At 35.4% G+C, this 23,395-nt stretch overlaps 1 protein-coding gene across 1 annotated transcript; it reads left to right on the plus strand.

Annotated features, from left to right (window-relative positions):
* The first annotated feature begins 3,989 nt into the window (after positions 1–3,989).
* Positions 3,990–8,621, plus strand: LOC132041144 (low-temperature-induced cysteine proteinase-like). Its single transcript, XM_059431961.1, has 5 exons — positions 3,990–4,513; positions 6,707–6,942; positions 7,113–7,253; positions 7,532–7,981; positions 8,150–8,621. The coding sequence occupies exons 1-5, from the start codon at positions 4,048–4,050 to the stop codon at positions 8,243–8,245; spliced, it is 1,389 nt and encodes a 462-aa protein (XP_059287944.1). The 5' UTR covers positions 3,990–4,047; the 3' UTR covers positions 8,246–8,621.
* Positions 8,622–23,395: the final 14,774 nt, after the last annotated feature.

Here is a 23,395-nt window from a genome sequence, read left to right on the forward strand (position 1 = left end):
TTCATGCATACAACTTATATTCACACATCTACATCACCCTTAATACATGAAAAGAAAGTTAGATCTTACCTTGACAACTCGACTTCTCTACTTGGCTAGAGTTGGTGACTTGAGATGGAAATGGTTCTTGTTGCTCCAAAGACTATCTTCACATTTTAGGGACCTTCTAAAGGGTTGAAACACCTTGGAAAATAATTTTTGGATCAAGACTCAAAGGGCTCAAAAATCAGCCCCTTGGCCGAATGCTCTCTCTCTCTAGAGGTTTTCTTTCTTTTTGTGTGTGAAGTTGAAATGAATGTAATGGCTGATTCCTTAGTCATTATTTGGTTCAACTTTGATGCCTACAAGTTGGTCACATGCTCCACTTATGGCATGAGTCACTCCATTAACTTTACACTTAAAATTCCATTTTTTTCTACAACTTTAGGCAACTTTAGGCCAAGCCTCACCTTCTTGTTTCTCCTTTCTTCTTTCTTTTCAATTGTTTACAAGACAATTGTATGTGTGGTGAATGATTCATACACCATCCTTTGTCCATTGTAATTATGCCAAGATGAATGAGCAATATTTAATGTGAAATGATCCCTCCACCATGTTATGTCCTCCTAAAACAATGTATACTTTCATAAAGTAGTAGATGCTTAAATATTCAAATGCATGCTTCACATGGATGCCTTATTTTCAGTCACTTGGCTGAATTCCACACTCCTTTCTTTCAATTTGGTTGTCCACAATATAATGTAAGTGTAGTGGATGAATCACATTTAAATGTATATTTGTATGTCTCCATAGTAGTCTTATTTAAGATGACTTTGAGTCATCTTTTGGACATGGCATGTTAATGTTCATATTGGCTCATTGTTGCCACTAATTTTAACTTAACACCACGATTAAGTAGTTCCTAATTTCCATTAATGCTTCTATACCAAACAAAATTTGTAGATAAATTGTGACTTCAAACGAAATCGGAAGTTAAAGTCTCTACTTTGTATCTTGAGATAGTCTTAATACTCAACGACTTGAATCATCCATATCTCTTTACCCGATATCATTTTGACGAGCTGTTTGTTGCGTTGCAAACTAGACTCGATGAACTTAATTTTAGGCTTTTGAAACACCTTAAAACTCCTCATATACTAGGAGATATGCCTCCTACAATATAGGCTAAAATCGGGTCCGAGATTTTACCGAAATTGTTCCGATTCATTTCGTTTAACTTCTAATCCTCTTCCAACCTCATGTAACCTCTTATACATACATATACACAGTCATTTACCTCCATAACAATTCATATACATGTCTCGAAGGGTCCGTAGAATCACAATAACCATAAGTAGAACTCGCAAAGCTTCGACGAAACTCCAATCGAAAAAGTATATTCCTATCTTTTGCCCATCTTCTATATCATTACTAATAATCTCAAATACTTTAAAGGTCACTCACATTACCTCATATACATACTCATAACGCGATTTCAAATCCTTTAGGTTACCGAGTCACCTCGAGATACTTAAGACAACCATATTTATAACGATATTCTTACTAACTCGATTAACTTTCCTTGACCCTTCTTAACTCATTCTTTCTTGTTTTAATACAAGTAGCAAGGATTATTATGGAGTGTGACATTCTCCCCTCCTTTAGAACATTCGTCCTCGCATGTCAAATGAGGACTAAAACTCGTCAATTAAATAACCGAATCACCGTTATCGCGGACTATAGACAGCGAAGATTTGACCACGAAAAGGGTGTTTTAGGAATATTATGCCTAAAAGTGCTAAACGACCAAATGGGTCGTTACAATGTCAAGCCGGTGAATTTGTTTCCAAATAAAAGTAGATATTTTAACTAAAAAATATAATTTGTGTTAGTACAATTTTGTACTTTGACAACAACAACAATATATATTGTAGTAAACTATTATCATAGTTATATAAAGCAAAATTTTCATTCCATCGCTTTAATATTTTAACTTCCATTTTGATGAAATTATTTAATTCAAATCAAATTTGAAAATTAAATTTGACATTATAACTTATGTATCCTAATTTTATGAAGTTATTTAGTTCTAAATAAATAATCTATACATAGTTAATGAACTTTTAAGACAAATACATAATTTAAATGGTACGGATGGAGGAAAGCTATTTAGCATGATAACTTAATCGGGGATTAGGGGTTCGAACATGGATATGAAAAAAAAATCTTTGGAGGAAGCGCTCTCCCCGAATAGGCGCGATGCGGTGCTAATTATGATGAATTAATTGGGCTCGAACCCGGATATCGACACATATTCCATGCAAAAATAAAAAAACGTGAAAAATGAGGTGGGAGGTTCGATATTTTTTTTGAAAAGTAGACTTTAAAAACAAAAACAAAAAAATTGACTTAAATAAATAAGATTAGGACCTAAAAGTAATTAATTAAAAAGCAAACAAAAAAATTTGAAAATTATACATGAGGACTACAAAGTGGAGAATCGATGGAAACTTTTGAAAAGGAGGCTTTAAAAAACAAACAACAAAAAAATTGACTTAAATAAATAAGATTAGGACATAAAAGTAATTAATTAAATTTTTTTTAAAAAATTGGGAAATTATTGTGAGGACTACAAAAGTCCTCACATTTGCTCTTATATAATATAGTAATATAGCTTATATATATCTACCTTCCCGAATATGGCTGATTTTTTCAAAAGGTGTCATAACAATCCACCAACTAAAATAAAAGAATAGCAGGGGAGAGAGAGAGAGAAAGAACACGACAGGAAAAAGGATATACTTTACCGTCTCAAAAATATTATCTTATTTTTTTTATTAGATTATTCTAAAAAATTAATATATTTATATATTTAGAAATAATTTAATTTTATGAGATAATTTACAATTACATAAATATCTAAGACTTATTTTAAATTATAAATTTTAAAAGTCTTTTTTTATTTTTAAATTAAGATAATTTTTTTGATACGGAGTAAGCACAAATTTTAATAGTTAGATTGTCGGAGTGGGACCTACAGGAGTGAATAACAAGGCCCATCCAGTCTTTTCTTATCCAATCAGATCAGGCAACGTTTCCTTCTTTGATACCATGTAATAGTAGTAGATAAGAATCTCCATTTTAAAAATTTATTCTCCACTAGTAGGACAAAAATCAGAATCTCAACTTCCATTCTTCAAAAAAATCATATATATGATCTTTAAAATTTATGATGTTAAACGGATCTCTAATATGTTTTCGACTATAAAACCAAATAATCAAGGATAAAACAAAAATTCCAATTTAACGAGACTCTAAATATAATAGTATGTCCTTTATAATAGAATTTGATTTAAAAAGTGTGAGCAAGATACATAGAATTTGATGATATGGTGTCTAAATGGTATAAATTCGGAGGGGTTAAAGTATTATTTGTATCTTCTGCTCTTGTTTTAGGTGTAAGTTATATATGTGATAAAGGAATATGTGAAAAAAATTTGGTATATGTTTATTGTTTACTATCACTCTTTTTTGGGCCTTTTTTTAACTTCGTCATAAGTCTACACTCGGTCACTAAGGAGTCGTTTGATACGGGATAAAATGAGACATTTTAAAATTAAGTTTGAGATTCAATTTATATTGTATTTGATTGATGGTATAAATTTATCCCAACGATATTATGAGACAAATTTATATCGTCAATCAAACACAATATAACTTTAATTCCAAACTTTTAATTGTACATATCATCCCATCAAAATTGGGATTGTTTTATCCCAACTCCCGTGGGATAAGTTAGTCCAAAAATTATAATCCATGACTACAATCCTAGTATAATTTAGTCAGCGAACGAAATGACCCCTAATTTCGTATATCTTCTCTCCGTTTTTCATCTTTTCCTACAAGCCGTAAAATACGTATACACTCAATTATTATACACACACCTCTACATTTCCAAAAATACCCCTTCTCCTTCCCTTTATAACACTCCTCATTCTCCACTTCTCCCCCAATCCCCTTCTCCTTTCTTCTCCAACAAACAAGGAACAAAAGAAAAATCAGCCAACCATGGCAACTCTCACCATATCCCTACTTCTCATGTTCCTCTTCTCTACCTTATCCTATGCATCCGACATGTCCATCATAACCTACGATGACAACCATATTCATCGTCGAACCGACGATGAAGTCCTAGCGTTGTACGAGTCGTGGCTAGTTGAGCACGACAAATCGTACAACGCGTTAGACGAAAAGGACATGAGGTTTGAGATTTTTAAGGATAACTTGAAGTACATAGATGAACAGAATTCTGTACCTAATAAGAGTTATAAGCTAGGATTGACTAAGTTTGCTGACTTGACTAATGAGGAGTATAGGTCGATGTACTTAGGTACTAAGGGTTCTGGTGATCGCCGGAGGTTGAATAGGAATAAAAGTGATAGGTATGTTCCTAAAGTTGGAGATAACTTGCCTGAATCAGTTGATTGGAGAGAAAAAGGTGTTCTTGTTGGTGTTAAAAATCAAGGAAGCTGTGGTAAGTTAATTTAGCTATAGCTTTTTTTGATTTTTTTATTTATTTATGGGTCTAAAATTATTTAAATGTCTTTTCGTAGATGAGGTTATCACGATTTTATATGTTATCAAAGTGTGTAGAGATGAGTTTTAAGTTATATAAAAAGAACTTTCACGGGTTATCCAAATATCTACAGGTAAGTCTTTTAAAAATAGATATATTAATAGCAGTGTATATAACTTTAACTAGACCTAGTGGTGTTCCGCTATCATCATCAATTAATATAAAGTAATTTCACGAACTTGACGAATAAAGAAAATAATACTAGCCTCACTCAACTTACATATGACTCTTTTTTTTTTTTTTTTTAATTCGGGGTCCGATATTCATATTGAAGCCCGATTAATGCATGTTATTTGCGCCGGATAAGGCCCATTCGGGAGATAGTCTTTCCTCTACCTTAAATTTTGATTTTTTAAATATTGAGTTAGTTTAAAAAGACCTTTAATTACAGGAGCAGACTTGAAAGTGTAACAAACATTTCTAATGAAAAGTAGTATTTGACATAAAAGATTATCTCTTATTTTGATGGTGTGAAATATAATTATTATTTTATCAGGTCATCAAAAACCTAACTATAATTTTTTTTCATAATAAATGAATTATTAATTTGAAATAGATAGCTTATTATAATAAGTTAAATTATAATGGTATTACAAAAATTATTTGCATACAAGTCAAATCAAATAAAACAACTAAAGTATTCCAGGATTTAAGCTTTTAAGATTAGTGGTCACTTCATTCAACGACTCCATTATACAAATTGTCTTGTAGTGCGTCAAAAGAATCTGTATGTCTGATCTAGTGTCTTGCACTTATTATTCCCCACTGTTTTGTATTTAGATATTTTTTGTTTTCATATGCCTTAACTTAGCTTTTAGAGATTCTCTTGATAACAATTTGAATCTATTTATTTACGTAACGAACCAATACACAGCATGAATTAAGGAGGGAGTAGTGAAACTGGTAGCTAAACAGAATTGTATAAATAGTGAGTATAATAATTTTCTTGAAAATTACGAACCTATAAGTTTAAATCATAATTAATGAAAGAGAGGAGAAGATATATCTTTTTTCTTTTCGTGTTTTCTCTGTCATTATATTCCCCGACCCTTCTTTTTATACATGAGCAATATAATTATGGTGTTAAGCTTTAACAGCACAACTTGATAATGATGGAAGATGCTCAGTAATTGATGCTAATAAATATTTGTTATATGTAATTTGCAAGTTGATATAAACTGTACACTAGGTGACGCAATAATGTCACTTTCAGCCTTCTAGATATCACATGACATTGACGTACATTATTTTTTGTGAAAAAAAAAAACTCTTCAGATTTCAAATGTTAGTCATTTGGGAAACTAATTAGTTCTAAAATGTTTGGCATTTTAAAAAATAAAAAATATTTATTACACGCAACCTCTTTGGCTTACTTCTCTTGTACAGTCCGTCCTTTAATAGATTCCGGAAATTTTTTCTTTTGGCATCTTGAAGCTTTTTGACCAATCTGAAATATGTTTAAATTCTATGATTTTCTTAAATTTCATTTTTTTTTTTTTTTTTGGAGAATGGAGTAGAGGGGAGAAAAAGATAAGGGTCTAAGGAGAGTCTAATGTTGCAACTTTAATACGTAGATATAGAGCAAATATATCCCTTGGTAAAGAAGTAGTGCAAATATACCCCGATTGTGTTTGTTGATATAGAGCAAAAATACGTCGGTTGTGTTTGTTGAATAAAACATTAGAGAGACATTTTTCTTATATCGGTTCGGTCTGGGTTGGGTCAAGAATAAAGAATAACGGCTCACTAATTTATTAAAGGAAAAAGGTAATTTTTAATTTAAAAAAAGGGATAAATGATTTTTAATTCGAAAAATAGGAGTCTGTTAGTGAAAAGGGTAAATATGCACCTTTTGTGTAACGACGAGGGTATATTTGATTCCTTTTTTAGCGAGGAGTATATTAGCTCTATATCACAAAGTTGAGGGGTATATTTGCCTCTTTTTACATATAGTAATTTTACTACTAAACTATCACTATCACTAGATTATGTGCCTCAACCATAAAAATAGCTTAACATTTGTTTACTTCAATTCATTAAATTTGTTGTATTGCTGAATATGTGTACTAATCAACTGGTGAAATGAACCAGGGAGTTGTTGGGCATTCTCTGCCATTGCTTCTGTTGAAGCAGTAAACGCGATAGTAACTGGTGACGCGATATCACTATCGGAGCAAGAGCTGGTGGATTGTGATACTTCCTATAATGAAGGTTGCAATGGCGGTCTTATGGACTATGCCTTTGATTTCATTATCAAAAATGGAGGAATTGACACCGAAGAAGACTACCCTTACACTGCCCGTGATGGTAGATGCGACCTATCAAGGGTCAGTTTTACATTCTTGATTTCAATTACATTATTGAAATGAATTGAATGCGAGTATTAAAGTGTGTAAAATGTTGTATCTAAAAAGTTTAAACTGTTAAAGACGTGACATTTTATTTGTGTATGTAGTGAATTGAGGGGTTGTTTTTCTGAAACATTTGTGTTATGCAGAAAAATGCCAAGGTTGTTACGATAGATGGATATGAAGATGTTCCTGTTAATGATGAAAAGGCACTGCAAAAGGCTGTTGCAAATCAACCTGTGAGCATTGCTATTGAAGCTGGTGGCAGAGACTTCCAGCACTACAAATCGGTAATGTTTTTATTCTGACATTGGCCTATCTTTTTCCTAAACAAGCAATAACTACGCGCCCTCAATTAATGTCTTTCCAGTAAAATTTTGCGTTTTGATCAAAGACAGTAGTTTCCTTTCGACCAAAGAATGTAACATAAGGATAACGTTGGCTGCATTAGCTAATGAACTCTTAATTGTAGTTCGAAAAACTATGATATACCAATGATCACAGCCAACTAATTCACGCGATTAACTTTTATTTGGTTCTAAATTCTAATACATACTTGTAATTTCAGGGTATCTTTACTGGAAAGTGTGGTACGGCAGTGGACCATGGTGTGGTTGCTGTTGGATATGGTGCTGAGAACGGTATGGATTATTGGATTATCAGGAACTCGTGGGGCGCTAACTGGGGAGAGAAAGGCTACCTCAGAGTCCAACGTAACGTTGCCAGCTCTAAAGGCTTGTGTGGATTAGCCATAGAGCCTTCATATCCAGTAAAGACAGGCCAAAATCCTCCTAACCCCGGTCCATCTCCTCCATCTCCCGTAAAGCCACCCACAACCTGTGATAAATATTCTCAATGCCCCGAGGCCACCACTTGCTGTTGTGTCTTTGAGTACTATAACCAATGCTTCTCTTGGGGATGCTGCCCGCTTGAAGGAGCTACATGTTGTGAAGACCACTATAGTTGCTGCCCACACGACTATCCTGTCTGCAACGTCCGTGCAGGAACTTGCTCAATTGTAAGTAATCCTAAGTTTTATGCGCACACATAAAATATTTGGATATCATCAGTGTAATTTAACTGGTTATAGCATGTTACTCCCCATCTTTTCTGAGTTAATGGTCCACTATTATGGTTGGTGTATATGATTTTTTCTATACTCACGCGATTGCTTTTATTGATACAGAGCAAGGGTAATCCACTAGGAGTGAAGGCAATGAAGCACATTCTTGCAGAACCAATCGGGGCCTTCGGAGAAGGAGGAAGGAAGAGCAGTTCTTGAAATTTTACGAGCACCAATACTGTGGTATGAGGTGAGAGAGCAGACAGAGCCAACAAAGGATGTAAAAATTATGCTGGTGCTTGGCTTGACGAGATTGATTTGCAGACCTCATTTCCAACAGAAAGGTGTAGAAATAGATAAATGCATTATCAAGATTTAAAGTTGTTGATTAATGATTTGTAGATATTGCTTCTTTATTGATGGAACTGCGACTAGAGAAAGATTAAAGCAGGATTATTGTTCTACTTTGTCTAATTATTATGTAAATAGTCCTTGTTTCTTTATCATGATGACTCCAAGTAATGCTTTTCATCAGGCTGTTTATTCTTCTACTTGTACTTGGTGTCAACAATAATAACAAAGACTATTTCTTGTACCTTTCATTTACCCCATTTGTTTTATCCACATGTTTAGACTACTACTGTAAATTTCTATTCCCACCCGCTCCTGCTTCCAGACATGATTTTGATTGAATGAGTTGCAAATTTATTAAGTGAATCAAGGAATTTCTGAAGAACTACCCCTATTTGTTCTAGATTGGCAAGTATTATTTCTCTCCCGACGATACATATAACTGCTCGAAAATGAATTGCAGTAATCAGACAGGCTAATTTCAAATAGAGTTATAAAGCAATTGATCAAATCATACAAGTGATCACTTAGTAAGTTTCCATACCAAGGTTCAATCCAATTAAGTAGGTAGCACTGTATCCTGCATTCAAAGATTAAACGGAAAAGGGAAATATGTCAATCCAATTAATATAATGACTTGAATTTTTTGGCTTGTGCTAATGTTCAATAAAGTTTACTTGACTTATGCCATCAAACTATAGGAAATGACTCATTTATTGTAATTTCTTTGAATAGTTTATTTCATTTATGTCATCGCATAAGTAAAGAATGACTCATTCATGTCATATTTCATTTGTTAATTTTACAATCAATAGTGTTATATGACACGTGGCCTCCAACTAGATTATGGTTGTGGGTGGATAAGGTGTATGGGTCGGATTTTTATTAATTTGGTATTTAAAATTGGGCGATTTAATTAAACGACGTAGACCTCTAATTGGAGGCCACGTGTCATATACGGTATTATAAAATATGCGTTAATGAAAAATGGATGGATAATCATTTTGGTAACAAATAACGAATATTAATAAATGAGCCATTTTCTATAGTTTGATGGCATAAATGAGCCAATTTCTTACAGTTTAATGGCATAAATGAGCCAAACTATTGATGAGTGGCATAAATGAGCCATTTCTAATATGGCATGTTTGAGCCTTTTCCGAAGATTAAAAGAACATAATTTGAGGCATTGAAGCTCCTCCATCAATAATTGCTATACATTCCCTTATCATCTAGGAGAACAAGTTAAATAATTTCATGCCAAAGTAGAAAAACGGACTTTTATTCACCTATACGATGTTTAAAGCTGGCCTAGGTTATACAAGATATATGAATGATAAACTCGAGAAATATGTGGTCAAACACAAAGTGATGACGATGTATCATCCCAAAAATGGACATGTTGAAGTGTTCAAAAAAGGTTTAAAGCTGGCCTAGCATACTATTGTATTGTAGTTATGGTTCCTTTCCTTTTTGACCCGGGGCTTTGATATTGCTTATCCTTTTTCCAAACTGCTTTTAATTGTTTTTCCTCGAGTCAAGGGTCTACCGGAAACAATCTCTCTACCTTCCAAAATAGGGTTAAGGTCTGCATACATTTTATCCTCCTCAGATCCCACTTTGTGGGATTACACTGAATATGTTGTTGTTGTTTAATTGTCCAACTGATCTGGGAGTTAAAGAACATTCACACGAACAATGAATATACACCAAGCTTATTGGTCAAGGAAACTTTACGATGCCCTTTGGAATTATAGGACGACTTTCAAGATGTTATTGGTATGTCATTATCTCGATTGGTATGTGGAAAGACTTGCCACTTATCAGTGGAGTTTGAACATATGAAACTATGAGCCTTGAAGTGTCACGACCCAAATTGCAAAGTTGTGAAGGCACTCCCCACACGGTAGGCGAACCATCCACAACCGATTAGATCAATTTTACAAGTACAATATGCGAAGAAATAAAGAAAACCACTTAAAGGACATAATAAAGTCTCATAGTCATAGATAAACGGAAATACAAGTACTATCATCACAAAATCAGGTGTCACAGTACAAGAACTACTAAAATGGAAATACATACTTAAAATAGTAAGCGATATGGGTTTCTACAAATAAGAAAAGACAAAAATAAGTAAAGAAGAAAGAATTACATGATAATGAAAAAGCTCTAGACGTAGTATCTCTTACCCGAATCCTTGAAGCAACCTCCTTGGTCGTGAAGTCTCGATGCCTCGCTCATGCTCCTAGGAATATAATCGATGAACGTAAAAAGGTCCAACAAGTGCAAAGTCCTTTAGAAATGATTTATGGTGAAACGGCATCGCCAAGCGATCTGAAGCTTTGAGAGTTGGTCTTCCGAATGTTTACTTCCACACTTAACCGTGATTATTTCAACAAGGCAATAATTATAAACTAACAAGTCTTAAGTAGAGAAATCCTCCAAGTCAACAAGTACTCAAGTAGTCACTTAGGTAAGATAGGTACATTTCCACCATTAAGTGAAATAAGTCAAACAACATGTAAGTCGATGAAATAGTATGATATGCAAATGCAATGCAAGATTTTTCCATCACCGATATATACACACTCCGTAATATGGAATACGTGACCCATGAGGGACTCGCAAAGTCCATACAGCACCCGGAGCCATTTCCCATCAGGTTCCTAGCCATTTAGGCTTCAATCTCAACACTTAGACAATTTGGTTCCATTTACATGTCTTTAGCCAATTCGGCTCCATTTACCTATCTTTAGCCATTTCGGCTTTATTTGCATGTCTTTACCTAATTCGGCTCTTTACCATTCGCATCACTGCGTCCGGAACCACTTTCCATTAGACATCACATATGTATCCTCAAGTGTAATATGCATGAGATACCATATGACATCATGAACATGACATGCACATAATAAGCAACAGGGCTATAAAGCAAAAAGGCTCAATCTTAACTCTTTTCTATTTTAAACGAGTATTATGGAGTGATGAGAACACATAAGCAACAATTAAGACAGGTATATAATTTAGAAGTATCAATTAAGAGATTTCATATCTCAATCACAATTCACATAATCAATCTAAACTATCAACTAATGCTCATATGCTTTGGTATTCAGACCAGACAATAAACAACTTAATTTCCATTATGTGTCTCACACAACTAATACTAATTGTGTAAGAATTGGTGAAACAAAAGTTTGTGGGCCCAAAAGGGTAGGATTTCGAACCAGCAACTTGTGAGCTGACAAAAAGAAACTCACACAATTAGCATCAGTTGTGTGAGACACATAATAATTTTTTCATAAATCGCCTCCGAAAAGGATCTAGTAGAGTTCTCTCTCAATTGGTTAGACCGTAGGTACAAAAGCCGGTTTTGACTCATTTTGAGCCCTCAGAGAAAATCTTATTCCCCTTCTTTATAACATCTTACACAAAGCTTCTATCATGTTAGATTTGACTTGGTGATAAAAGATTGACAAGTCATCACAAACCTAGCTTGTTTCTTCTCAATTGCAAATTTTGTGGATTCTTTTATGACATTTTTTTGAAGTTTTCATATATAAAAAAAAAATTACAAAGAGAGAGACTTCAACATTAGGCGGTTTGAATCTCCACTTAACTTCACTCAAGTTTCATCCCGATAATGGATAGATTATCTAGGTTTGGTTTGGGTCCATAAAAAGTAACAATTATCCAATGATGACTCGCTTTTGCTACAGTTCCAATAGGGTCCGGCTCCAGAAAAAGAATTTTCAACTGCATAACATAAAACACACTAGCTAGGAGAATATATACCTTGCATTACAGCCTGCAAGGGAATTGAACATAATATGGATAAAATGCTCAGCATGCTCTCAAGAACAAGCGTTTGTAGTCCAACGGTTAGGATAATTGCCTTCCCTCGTAATAGACCGGGTTCGACTCCTTGACGCACACATAAATTTTTTGTCTATCGAAACAACCTCCTCTCTTCCTTCACAAGCATGTTAAGGTTGCGTAAATAGTATATACTTTTATTACTCTGAAAGAAGCAATTTTTACTATTCTAGTATTTGGCGACATCAAAGGTGCACACATAATTTTTTTGTTTATCGAAACAACCTTTCTATCTTCTCAAGGTACTGTTAAGGCCGCGTAAATAGTATATACTGTTGCTGTTGTTACTCTCAAGAGAAACAATTTTTACCATTCTAGTATTTGGAGACATCAAAGATGCCCTAAAAATATTAAAAGAAAAAAAGGGTGAACTCATTTGGCTGAAATTACTAGTTTCTTAAATACATTGCACTCATTAAGGAGTGAAGAAAATTTAAGTAATCTTATCAAAAACATATTTTTCTTGAATCATCTAAGTAATTGATCTTCAAAGCTGCTAACCACATTGATTCCGATGAATGGCTTCTATATACACATGGGAGTTCTTGTTTGGCAACAATCCTGTCAAAGAAATTAAGAGAGCTTCTTATAGAATTCAACTCTCCCAACCCCAAACGTGTTTAAATTGGAAAGAATGTACAAAGGAAGAAAAAGACTCTTTGGATTTGCAAAAAAAATAACTTGTGTAATGGCGAGGAAAAAGATTGGAAATGACACCTGCTATATTCCAATTCCTGTTGGATCATTGAGTAAGCTTGTCCCTCCAAAAGCTATAATAAATACAAGTGCAAATTGAAAAGCTTTAAGCAACAAAAAAATAGCAGAAGATCTTATATTATTAAGGGATAGCTACTGCCGAATACCTTTGGGTGATCTAGTTTAAAGAATAACCAGCAAATGTATAGGTTTTGTATATCTATACATATAATATACAATAAGTGTATACATATCAATGCATAGGTTGTGCACATCTGTTGGATATTTTTACTTCATTTTGGTAAAATTTGAAAAGAGTTGGATACTATATCTGATAAATACCCTTAAAATTATGATACCAACATGGTATATAAATATACTGAAATGATATCATGTTCATTTATTCAAAGGACACACTTATCTTAAAAAAGAAAAAAAAAAACCTTTATGATACCATCATCTTATATACATGATGGTATATAACAAAAGTATAAACACGATTCGTTGAATGACACACTCCTCGTTTCATCGTGATACCATCGAGGTACATAAATATACTGAGACGATATCATGGAGTTTCAGTCCTTCTCTTCCTCCATGATACCATCATGATATATAAATATCTTTGTGATGGTATTATGGAGGAAGCAATCATTTCCACAGTGAGGATACTCAATGTAAATATTTTCGGCCGATTGGGTAAAAAGCAAAATTAATTTAGAAGACAGCATGGGAGAGTAATATTTTACATTCAAGGGGTAGTTTGTGTTGTTTTCCCTTTCTAATTTCCATTGCATTAATTGAGTTATCAAATCATGCTCGTTCCCACGCTAAAATGATTTACGATGACGGAATCGAATTTTTCATTAAAGTTTGATACGGATGGACTCAAAATTATTATAGAGGTTTCCCAAGCCACATTATAAGCACACGTGGCATCCTATATCTAAAGTAAGATGTTTGCTATTTGAGTCAGGTATAGATCTTTTTGTGTATTATTGTTGAATTTAACTTAAATAAAACGATTCTGTGAAGAATTTTGACCCTATCGCTATAACATGAACGTACGGAAGTTAGTCCATTCAGAGAGATCTGATTAAAAAAATGTAGAGAAGCTGATTCATTTTTTAATGGTCTAAAAATTAATTCTCTCACAATAAGACCCGTTATAAGTTGGGAAAAGACCATGGTATGGCTGCCAGCAAAAAGAAATGGCTCAACTTTAAGCTATTAACTCAAAATATACCTTAGACCCAAAATAAAGATAAGTTATAGCATATTTATCGCAAAAAATAGGTCATCAAATTTTTTCTTTGTCAGTCTCTCAAGTCGTCGCTCCGTCAGACTTTGTGGGCTTCAAGGATTTCTCTCACGATGCCTTTTCCCCGACGAACATAAGCTTAAACGGAACATAAGCTTCATTCAGTACTTTTGCTAAAGCGCTCCTATGAGCTTCAGAACTCATCAATAATGACAATAAAGAAATCTGGGCTGGTGTTTTCTTCAATTGTTCTACAACAGAATATTCTTTGGTTGGCATTTTCCTCCAAAATTCTTCAACCTCAGCCTCAGTCACAGCTTATTTTGGCCATTTTCTTTGCTTGGTGCTCCTCGTGCTACCTCTTCAGGGGCATAACACCGCCCAGATCTTGTCATTTCTACAACCACCTTTGTTTTTCCTTTGTTCTTTTCATTAGCTTAGTAATTCCAAGGAACTGCTTTGGTATTGAAAGAGGGTGCCTGAGCAACTAAGGCTGTGATCTTAGGGCGGGGAGTGAGTATTTCCACTTCAATCGGTGCCCTCACTTGAACAGTAATTACAGGAGCGATAAAGGCTGATGATTCCACATTTTCCCCTTCTTTGACTGGCACGATAGTCCCTTCCAGATTACATTCTTCATCAATGGTGATCATGTTCACATTTGCATCACCATGATTGCGCGAGGCTTGTCATTTATATTTGGGGAGACCCTTGAGCCGGATGACTCTTCTTTGATCAACGCCTCGACTTTATCTTTAAGAGTAAGGCAATTTTCAGTATCGTGTCCGGCAACTCCTGAGTGGTATGCACAACGCTTAGTCCCGTCATACCATCCAGGAAGGGGATTAGGAACTCTGCCTTGAATCGGTTGGAGTATCCCTGCGGTTCTCAATCTTTCATACAATTGGGCTAAAGGTTCGGCTAATGGTGTATAAGTTTTAATGGGTTTTCTTTCGAAGTTTGGGCGAGGTCTGAGTGCATTTTGTGGACGGTTTTGTGGTTGATATTGGGGTTGAGGCGAGTAGGTTGGTTGGTATCGTGAGGGGTTTTGATAGGCAGGTGCTCGAGGTGGACAATATGTTGACTGGGTGTGGTAAACAGGGTAAGGAGCGGGTGGAGGCTTGTAATAGGGCTGAGGGGTTTGGGTGTATTGGCTGTAATATGCGGGCTGGGAGGAAGGGTATTGGTAGGTTAACATCTGGTTTGGTCTACGTTCCTGGATGGTCATGACCGCGGACACTCCGTCCTTCTTCTTCTTAATTGAATCTGATTGAATTGCCTTACTCGTTGCTTGCAAAGCCGCCAAATTTGTGATTCTCCCTGTCTTGATACCTTCTTCTATAAAATCTCCCATCCTCATAACTTCAGAAAACTTTTACCCGATGGCGCTTATCAACCTCTCATAATATGTTGCATCTTTTAGAGATTGTACAAAAAGCGTCGTCATCTCACTTTCAGCCATCGGGGGCTGGACCTTTGCGGCTTCTGCCCTCCATCGCATAGCGTACTCTCTGAAAGTTTCTGTCGACTTCCTTTCCAACTTCATCAAATAGAATACGTGCGGGGACGGTTTCTCGGTGTTAAACCCGAACCTATCCATAAATTCTTGCGCCATTTCTCCCCAACTACGCCATTTCGCGGATCTTGGCATGTGTACCAATCAAGTGCTTCTCCCGTCGGACTCTTATAAACAATGCCTTCATCCTGATAGCTTGATCTTTCCCCACTCCAACAAGCTTATCACAGTACGATCTCAAATGGGCCCGAAGATTTCCTTTTCCATCAAACATATCAAATTTTAGCACCTTATACCCAGCAGGTAACTCAATGTCGGGATGGATATACAGATCCTCGTATTCAAGTCCTTCGCAACCCTTGTGGGTTTGGATGCTTCTGAATGCTTCCTTCAGACTACGGATTTCTTTTGCAACATTCTCATCCGCTCTTGCCCTAGCTTCCCTTTCCATCTCCTCATAAGGGTCAAGCTCGGATCTTTGCACGACCTTGTAATGGGTAGTGAATGGTTGAGCTTCCGCTACATACCGGTGGCACATGTACTGCGTATTATGGCTAGCGGTGTGTGCCAATGGTATGTGTTGGAGTTGCTTGGTAGTTTTAGGTGGGATGCTTGTGGGTTGAGGAATGTAGGGAGTGGTGAAGGGTGGCGGATTGGTTTGTTGAAAGTTAATTGGCTGGGGGTTGGCTTGTTGCGGGTCATTTGGTTGTGAGATGGTTTGTTGTATGTTGGTTTGTTGCGGGGCGGTCTGTGACGGGATGGTTTGTTGCGGGCAGATTGGTGGTGGAATGGCTTGTTGTGGGTTTGATTGTTGTGAGATGGTTTGTTGCTGGCTAGTTTGTTGTGAATCGGTAGTATTTGGATGGCATGTGTAAAGCGGAGGGTTTGTAGGAGCGGGCGAGTCAACAGGTGAAAAAGATGGTGGAAGCGTCGCATTTGTTCTTTGTTCGTGATGAGGGGTATTAAGGGTGATGGATAGATTGGTAAGATTTCGCAGTCGCTCGATCTCAGTTTGCATATTGGCTATTTGCTGCACCAGTTGGGCGATGAGTTTGTCGTTCCCTCCTCCCGAAGCTTCGGGTTCGTCTCTCGGAAGGGCGACAAATCCTAAGCCATTCTGTTCGGATGCCCCTGAATCATTCATATCGCTGGATGCTCGTGTCTTTGATCTTGTAAAGTACGGGTGGTCGGCCAGCTTGTAGTCAACACGAATCAACCTTTGGGGGAATAATAAAAATAAAAGAAAACCTTAAAAAAAAAATGAAGAAAATTGCGTTAGTATAGTGCGAATGATTGCTGCTGAAAATAATGCGAATATTAAGCCAACAACGACGAAAGAAACACATATTGCATAGCAAACAACACATATTGCATAGAAAACAAAACACATATTGCATGGCAACGAATTAAATAGTAGAAGGGAGATAGAGCGAACACAGCGCGACCTATTATGCACGGGACCTCCTTTGTGCCAGAGGTAGGCCTAACGCGAATTTGAAGGATAGAATACGCAATTATACGTCATCCCAATGTGCTATTAATTGAAAACCCCAAAAACATACAATGTTTAGAAATTTAAAAACCCTAATACAAAAGTAATTATTACAATGACTCTCATAAGCTAATTAAAACGAGGAAAGACCTTCGTTGCTCTTGAGCCCCTTATTTGCTTGGATTGAATGCTCGATCTTTCAGCGATGCATGATATGGCCAGGACTCCTCCCGTTTGATGCCTTCTTGACATAAGTGTCTCCTTGCTCAGCTAGTAGTGTATCTAATTCTTGCATGCTTTGCTCGTAATTAAATGCCTCGCTCGTATTAAAATCGACTCATGACCCCTGCGTTTACAAGCGATTAGTTCTACCTAAATAGCACATGGTCCACATAACACGCATGTTTATCCTTCAAATCAATGCATATAACATGATAATCGTCGCTTGGGGTCATAGACCCACTCGGACATTTGGACGAGGTTGACTAATGGACTTAATACACCTTGGGTATTAAGCCTCCTAGGCTCGTGCATGCTCTTAAAGAGGGTTTTGGTTTAGCTCTATCTTAGACTGACTAGGAGCGGGTTTCCTATGACGCAAGGCTTCCCCAAGCGGACAGCTTGGGAGTGGAAAGTCCGTGGCTGTCGACTGCACCGCCGATCGACTAAATCCACAAGATCGATCCAACTAAAAAGGGTGTTTTAATAGTGCACGGCCGCGAACCGCGAAACCGCTTTAAGTGTGTGAATTGTGTGAATTTTCCAGCGGTGGAAGAAATATGAACGGAATGCAATTCAATAAAGGAAAACATATATATTACATGGCAAAGGCAAATAAGGCAATAAACAATAATAATGGCATTTAAAGGCATGTAAGGCAAAATAAAGAAAACAAACAAACAAAGCACCCAACCAAATATTAATTAACCTAAATCTGTTGTGGTTTAGAACCTAATATCCCCAGCGGAGTCGCCAAGCTGTTATACCCCATTTTAAACGGGTTAAATTAGAGTACAACATATTGGAGATTCCTATTTTGCTTATTTTAAGGAGTCGCCACCTAATTAATTTTTAAGGTGAATTAGGGCACCTAATTTATTAACTAAGGTAAAACCTAACTATACCTCCGTTAATGGTCTGCTTAAATTTTAATTCTAGGTAAGGGTTCTAATTATCCTAAAGGGAAGGGATTAGGCATCCTTTAGAATCCGTAACTACGGTTATCCGGCTAAACTTAGGTTAATTAATTGAGATTAAAAATAGTGCTTAAATTTTAAGAAAATAGTTTACAAATATCACGAAAGTTCAAAGGAAAATAATAATAGCTAAAATAAACTTAAAGAAAATAATGATTTATGAAAAAGAACTTTAAAGGCGAATAAGACTTGTAAAAAAATTATTAAGATTTTAAAGAAAGAATATAATGATGCTATAATATTTCATGAATATTGCTAAGGTTTTAAAAATGCTATTTCAAGTAAAACTTACACCAAATATAGTAATCTTGCATAAAAGGAAATTTCAAATGCTATTTAAAATAAAACTTATAAATATTGCAAGAATTTGGAATAATAATGTCATTTAAACCAAAGTTTACAAAATACGATGGCTTACACATAAATAGAAACCTTTTTCGAAGAAAGCTTAGCGAGTTTAAAAATTGGAATAAGATTATATTATATGAATATAGCGATGTAGAAAATCTGGACTTATTAAATAAGATGCAAAAGGGTAATGAATTTTCTTCCTCTAACTTTATTTAGTCGTATTCGGCTAAAACACGTATAGTTTGATAAATCTTGAAGAAATTATTTATAAAAGTTCTTGAACTTATATTTGAGTATTAGTGGCGTTTTGAAATCTTAAGATATTAAGAGTAGAATATGATTACATTAACTCAAAATACGTAGTTACGCTATTCATAAATTAATTGTCCTAAATAAATAAAATAAGTATTAGATGTTATAACTAGCCTTGACATAAATAAGAAAATGAAGCTTATGGAGTTAATGTTAATATCTCTCTTAAATTTACTACCCCTTATACTAAAGCCAAACCCACTAATTTACTAAAATTCATCTAAGTTAAGGAAAATAAAACAAGATAAGATGTTAGTCATAAAAATACACAACAATAAAATAAGGAAGAGAGGGAAAAGAAGAAAAAATTAAACGGATCTGGCCCATTTTAAGGCCCCTTCGGCTGGAACTGTTCCCGTTTTGGGCTTAGGCCCAGTGAATTTCTTTATATTGCTGCTGCTGACAGAGCTGGGCATGAGGAGTGACTCGGAAGATTTCGTTGGGCTTTTAGCCCAACTCCGAATGCGGAAGAAGAACGAGTCTCTCGGACTCGTATGCGATGCAAAAAAAAAATGAAAAGGAAAAGGATTAGTATATAATCAATGGATAATGTTAAACATGTAAAAATATAACTCAAACAAATCTGCAGATCGTGTATACTATTTCAAGTATAGCATCTGTTTCTTTTAAAACTCAGCAGTCCTTAAGTGTGATATCAGCACTATATTACAGCTATTGATGAACAGACTCCAGATCTGAATTCGACATGTAGTCATTACACGGTATAACAAACATTGGCAACATCTAACTAAGGGGAGAGGAAGTTATGAAGCTGCTTATACCCTGCCAAATGCATGGTAAACAGACTTCCATTTGAAATAAACGAAAGAGTATACACAACAGGTGTTTAAGACATACTTCTATGAGCTAAAGGAGCTGTTCTAATTCTCAAACCAAAACAAATATTAAAAATACACTGAATAAACAAGAGGGTTTTATTATGTTATTATAATGGTCAATATCGGCTGCTTATGGGAAATAGAACTCATGAACATTTTGTTAAACTAATCATATCAAAGCTGAAAATTCCAAGTGGAATTAACCAAGAGAAGTGTTAGCAATTCTAAGCTATATTCAAGGACTTGTGCAAATGAAAATCCACAGTTTGAAACAGTAAGTAGCTTCCATGAATCTTAAAAAACAATTGGAGTTGACTAGTTAAACCTACTAGTTTTTAAATTCGGGAATAAAGCACCTTCAGTTACTCTTTTTAAGTCATAAAAATAAGTTAAACACATATTTCAAAGGAAAGTTATACTTTAACCAAATATACTTAGTTAATTGAAAAGGAAAACCATTTAGACAGGCACAAATAGTATTGGATTCCAAACCATGGCTACAAATAACACTGAAGCTAAAAAAAATGATAAACAAGATGGTCGTTTTATCAAAGGTGAAATAAAATGTCAAACTAAATGGTTCCCCCTTATCATGTTTTGAGAGTAGAGTGTTTTGATCTAATACTCGTGGGAAGTTTTAAATCGAATAGTTAGACTATCTTTTAGAGAGAACAAGTTAACATAAAAGGGCAGGAACCAATAGCTAGTCACGCTAATATCTAAACAAATGCACATTTTGGAACTAATATTACAACATGATAAAACAAAGAAAGACCAGCGGGTTTAACCTGTACTTAGAACAAAACAGGGACAACTCCTTGTCATTTCTTAAAACGAGGATTAGCTACAGGTCAAATGAGAAAATAGGAATCCTTATTAAGAGGGAAATACGAGGGAAACTCAACTAAACCTCAACAGATCCTTACTCCAACCAACTAACAGCTAGTAAACCAACACATGAAAGGAATGCATCAACTCAACATTGTTCTTAGAGAAAAATTATCTTTCCAAGACTGGCCATATAGAAAAGAAAACCATACGTTGAGTTAATCTATAGCATCTCTTTATCACTGTACCAAAACTATATTTCTATATTTAACACAATAGCAGAAAATAGACTATTTTGGCACATAATAGCCTAATTCAGGACCCATAATGTTTAGATCTTATTACACGGCAGTTAACTAATCTATTCTAACCAAAACACAGGAACCAACTAACCTACCATACATGCCTGCCTTAAAATAGACCAGACCAACGTAATATTAAGACATATTCAATTTAAATAAGTTAAACCAACACCTAAACCATGCTCCAGAGACCTCACCCGTACGTTTCAGGCTAAACTAAGTCATCCCCCACGCATGAAACTACCAGAATCACATAAGATGGGTTTAACTACATAACTGACATTACTAAACTAATTCACTAAGATGTCAACATGCTTTAACTATTGGTCTAGCATAAAAAAGGGGCACGGCTAGCAAATTACATAAGAGCTAACAGATCCAAAGCTAATACATAAACAGATTATCCTACCTGATATAAGTTTCTTACGTGTCCCGCCGAGGGAACGTAATTTCATTACATAAAAAGACATTGCAGAATATTACATATAAAGCAAAAGATAGCTCCTAAATGTGATATTTTTGGATGGCATCCGCATCGATAGTTTTCGGGCCTACACTTTGCCATCCGTTTCTTCTTGTTAAAAGCTCTGGCCATTCTGTTATGTGCTCAGACTTGGCATATCATCATAAGACCTTGCGAACACATCTATATATTGTTCCAAAAGGTTGACCAATTCTTCCCTTTGCGACGGAGTTAAATGGACGCTAATTCTTGTTTCCCTCACCGTTTCTGAATCTCCCAAATTTATGGTCTCTGTTTCATCCACATTTGGTTTTGGCTTATTCTCAAAATGTTCAAAATCCTTAGTTAGGTCTTCAGTGTGTGGTGTCCCTCTTCATATTCTTTTAATCTTGTTCTGCATTTAGAATTGGTTCGCTTTGTTTCATTACGTGTCAAATTCACAGTATCGTATTTACTAGTTTGATTGTAAAAAAGAACAAGAGAAATTAATTAAATGAAGACAAAAATAAAAATAGAAAATTATAGTTTGGATTTGGCATTTAAGCTTTCAAAAGGTGGAGGCAAAATATAACAAAAGTATAAACACGATTCAGGCATCAAATTGAATCGCGTTGTTTCATTAAATACTAATACAAATCAATCTACCAAGACTCTCGGAGAACCGGGGGCGGGTTACAAGTCCAATTGTTTAAAGCATCTCCAAAGCTCAAGATCCCGTATAGTGGAGTTTCGGCAATCATCCGTAATCACGTTGCATTCGCCTTCTTCCTCGACAATGAGTCGTAAGATTTCGAGGCCTTCCACGAGGTTGTCTTTAGCAGCTTCCTCCGGGCTTCGGGGTGACGACGCCTTGAAAAATGACCGATTCAGAGCGGACAGTTTTTGGCGTGGAATATCACCTTTTCTTCTGAGACTAACCAGTGAAATTTCTTCGGGAGTGGGCTCGTATCCAAGACCAAAAGTATCCTTCTGACCGGATAACTGAATCGGTTCCACAATACCATCCAAGTTCAAACCTAGGCCTCGACCAGACTGGGAACCATTCTTCAACATTTCCCGTGCCACCATCATAAGTACCCGTGGCAATTTTACCCTTCCTGCTTGAGCTGCACACATAGTTTCCTTAATATGGAAAACAGATCCGTCTAACCTTTCTACACTTTCAATAACAGGAATCGAATTTTCGGGATAGATCGAATTGTTGCCCTCTCCATAGTTGTTGACACCCGATTTTGTCCCGTCTTCCCCAAAATACTTATTCACATTTTCAGCAATTTAAGAAATAATTATTTATATTTTTTACTAAATTATTAGCTTCTATTAATACCGGCGTTTTATTATTTTGCCGTCACTAGTTGCTATTATTTTGTCACCACAATTATTATTATTATTATTATTATTATTATTATTACCGGCATTATCATAATTTGCATTATAATCATTTCAGCATTTTTACCGCATTATGCACACGCATCGCATTTGTTTTCGCAAAATTAAATAATAGCATTTATTTACTGTTGACTTTAAATATATTATTGCACGGCTATTACGACGTCATTTTATTTTTTCTCTGAGTACTAATATGTACATACTTTATATGCGATAATATTTTAACACATGTTAGCGTATAATTAATTAAAATGGATCTTTATTTAAATTCAGGAGCCAAGTTATTCAGCCCATATTTTTTAATTCATCTAACCCAAAACCGAACCCAATTAACCGCTATTATCTTTCGGATCAGCCCATTTTGATACCCAGCCCACTACTCCCTTCAATCTGACTCAGTCCATTCTTTTTAAAAAAAAAAAAACCGACCCGGTCCAGCCCAGTGACCCGACCCGGGTCAATAAACAAAAGAACCCCTAGGGTTCCTTCATTTT

Source organism: Lycium ferocissimum, chromosome 12 (genome assembly GCF_029784015.1).
Source record: "Lycium ferocissimum isolate CSIRO_LF1 chromosome 12, AGI_CSIRO_Lferr_CH_V1, whole genome shotgun sequence".
In the NCBI taxonomy this organism is placed as follows: Eukaryota; Viridiplantae; Streptophyta; class Magnoliopsida; order Solanales; family Solanaceae; genus Lycium; species Lycium ferocissimum.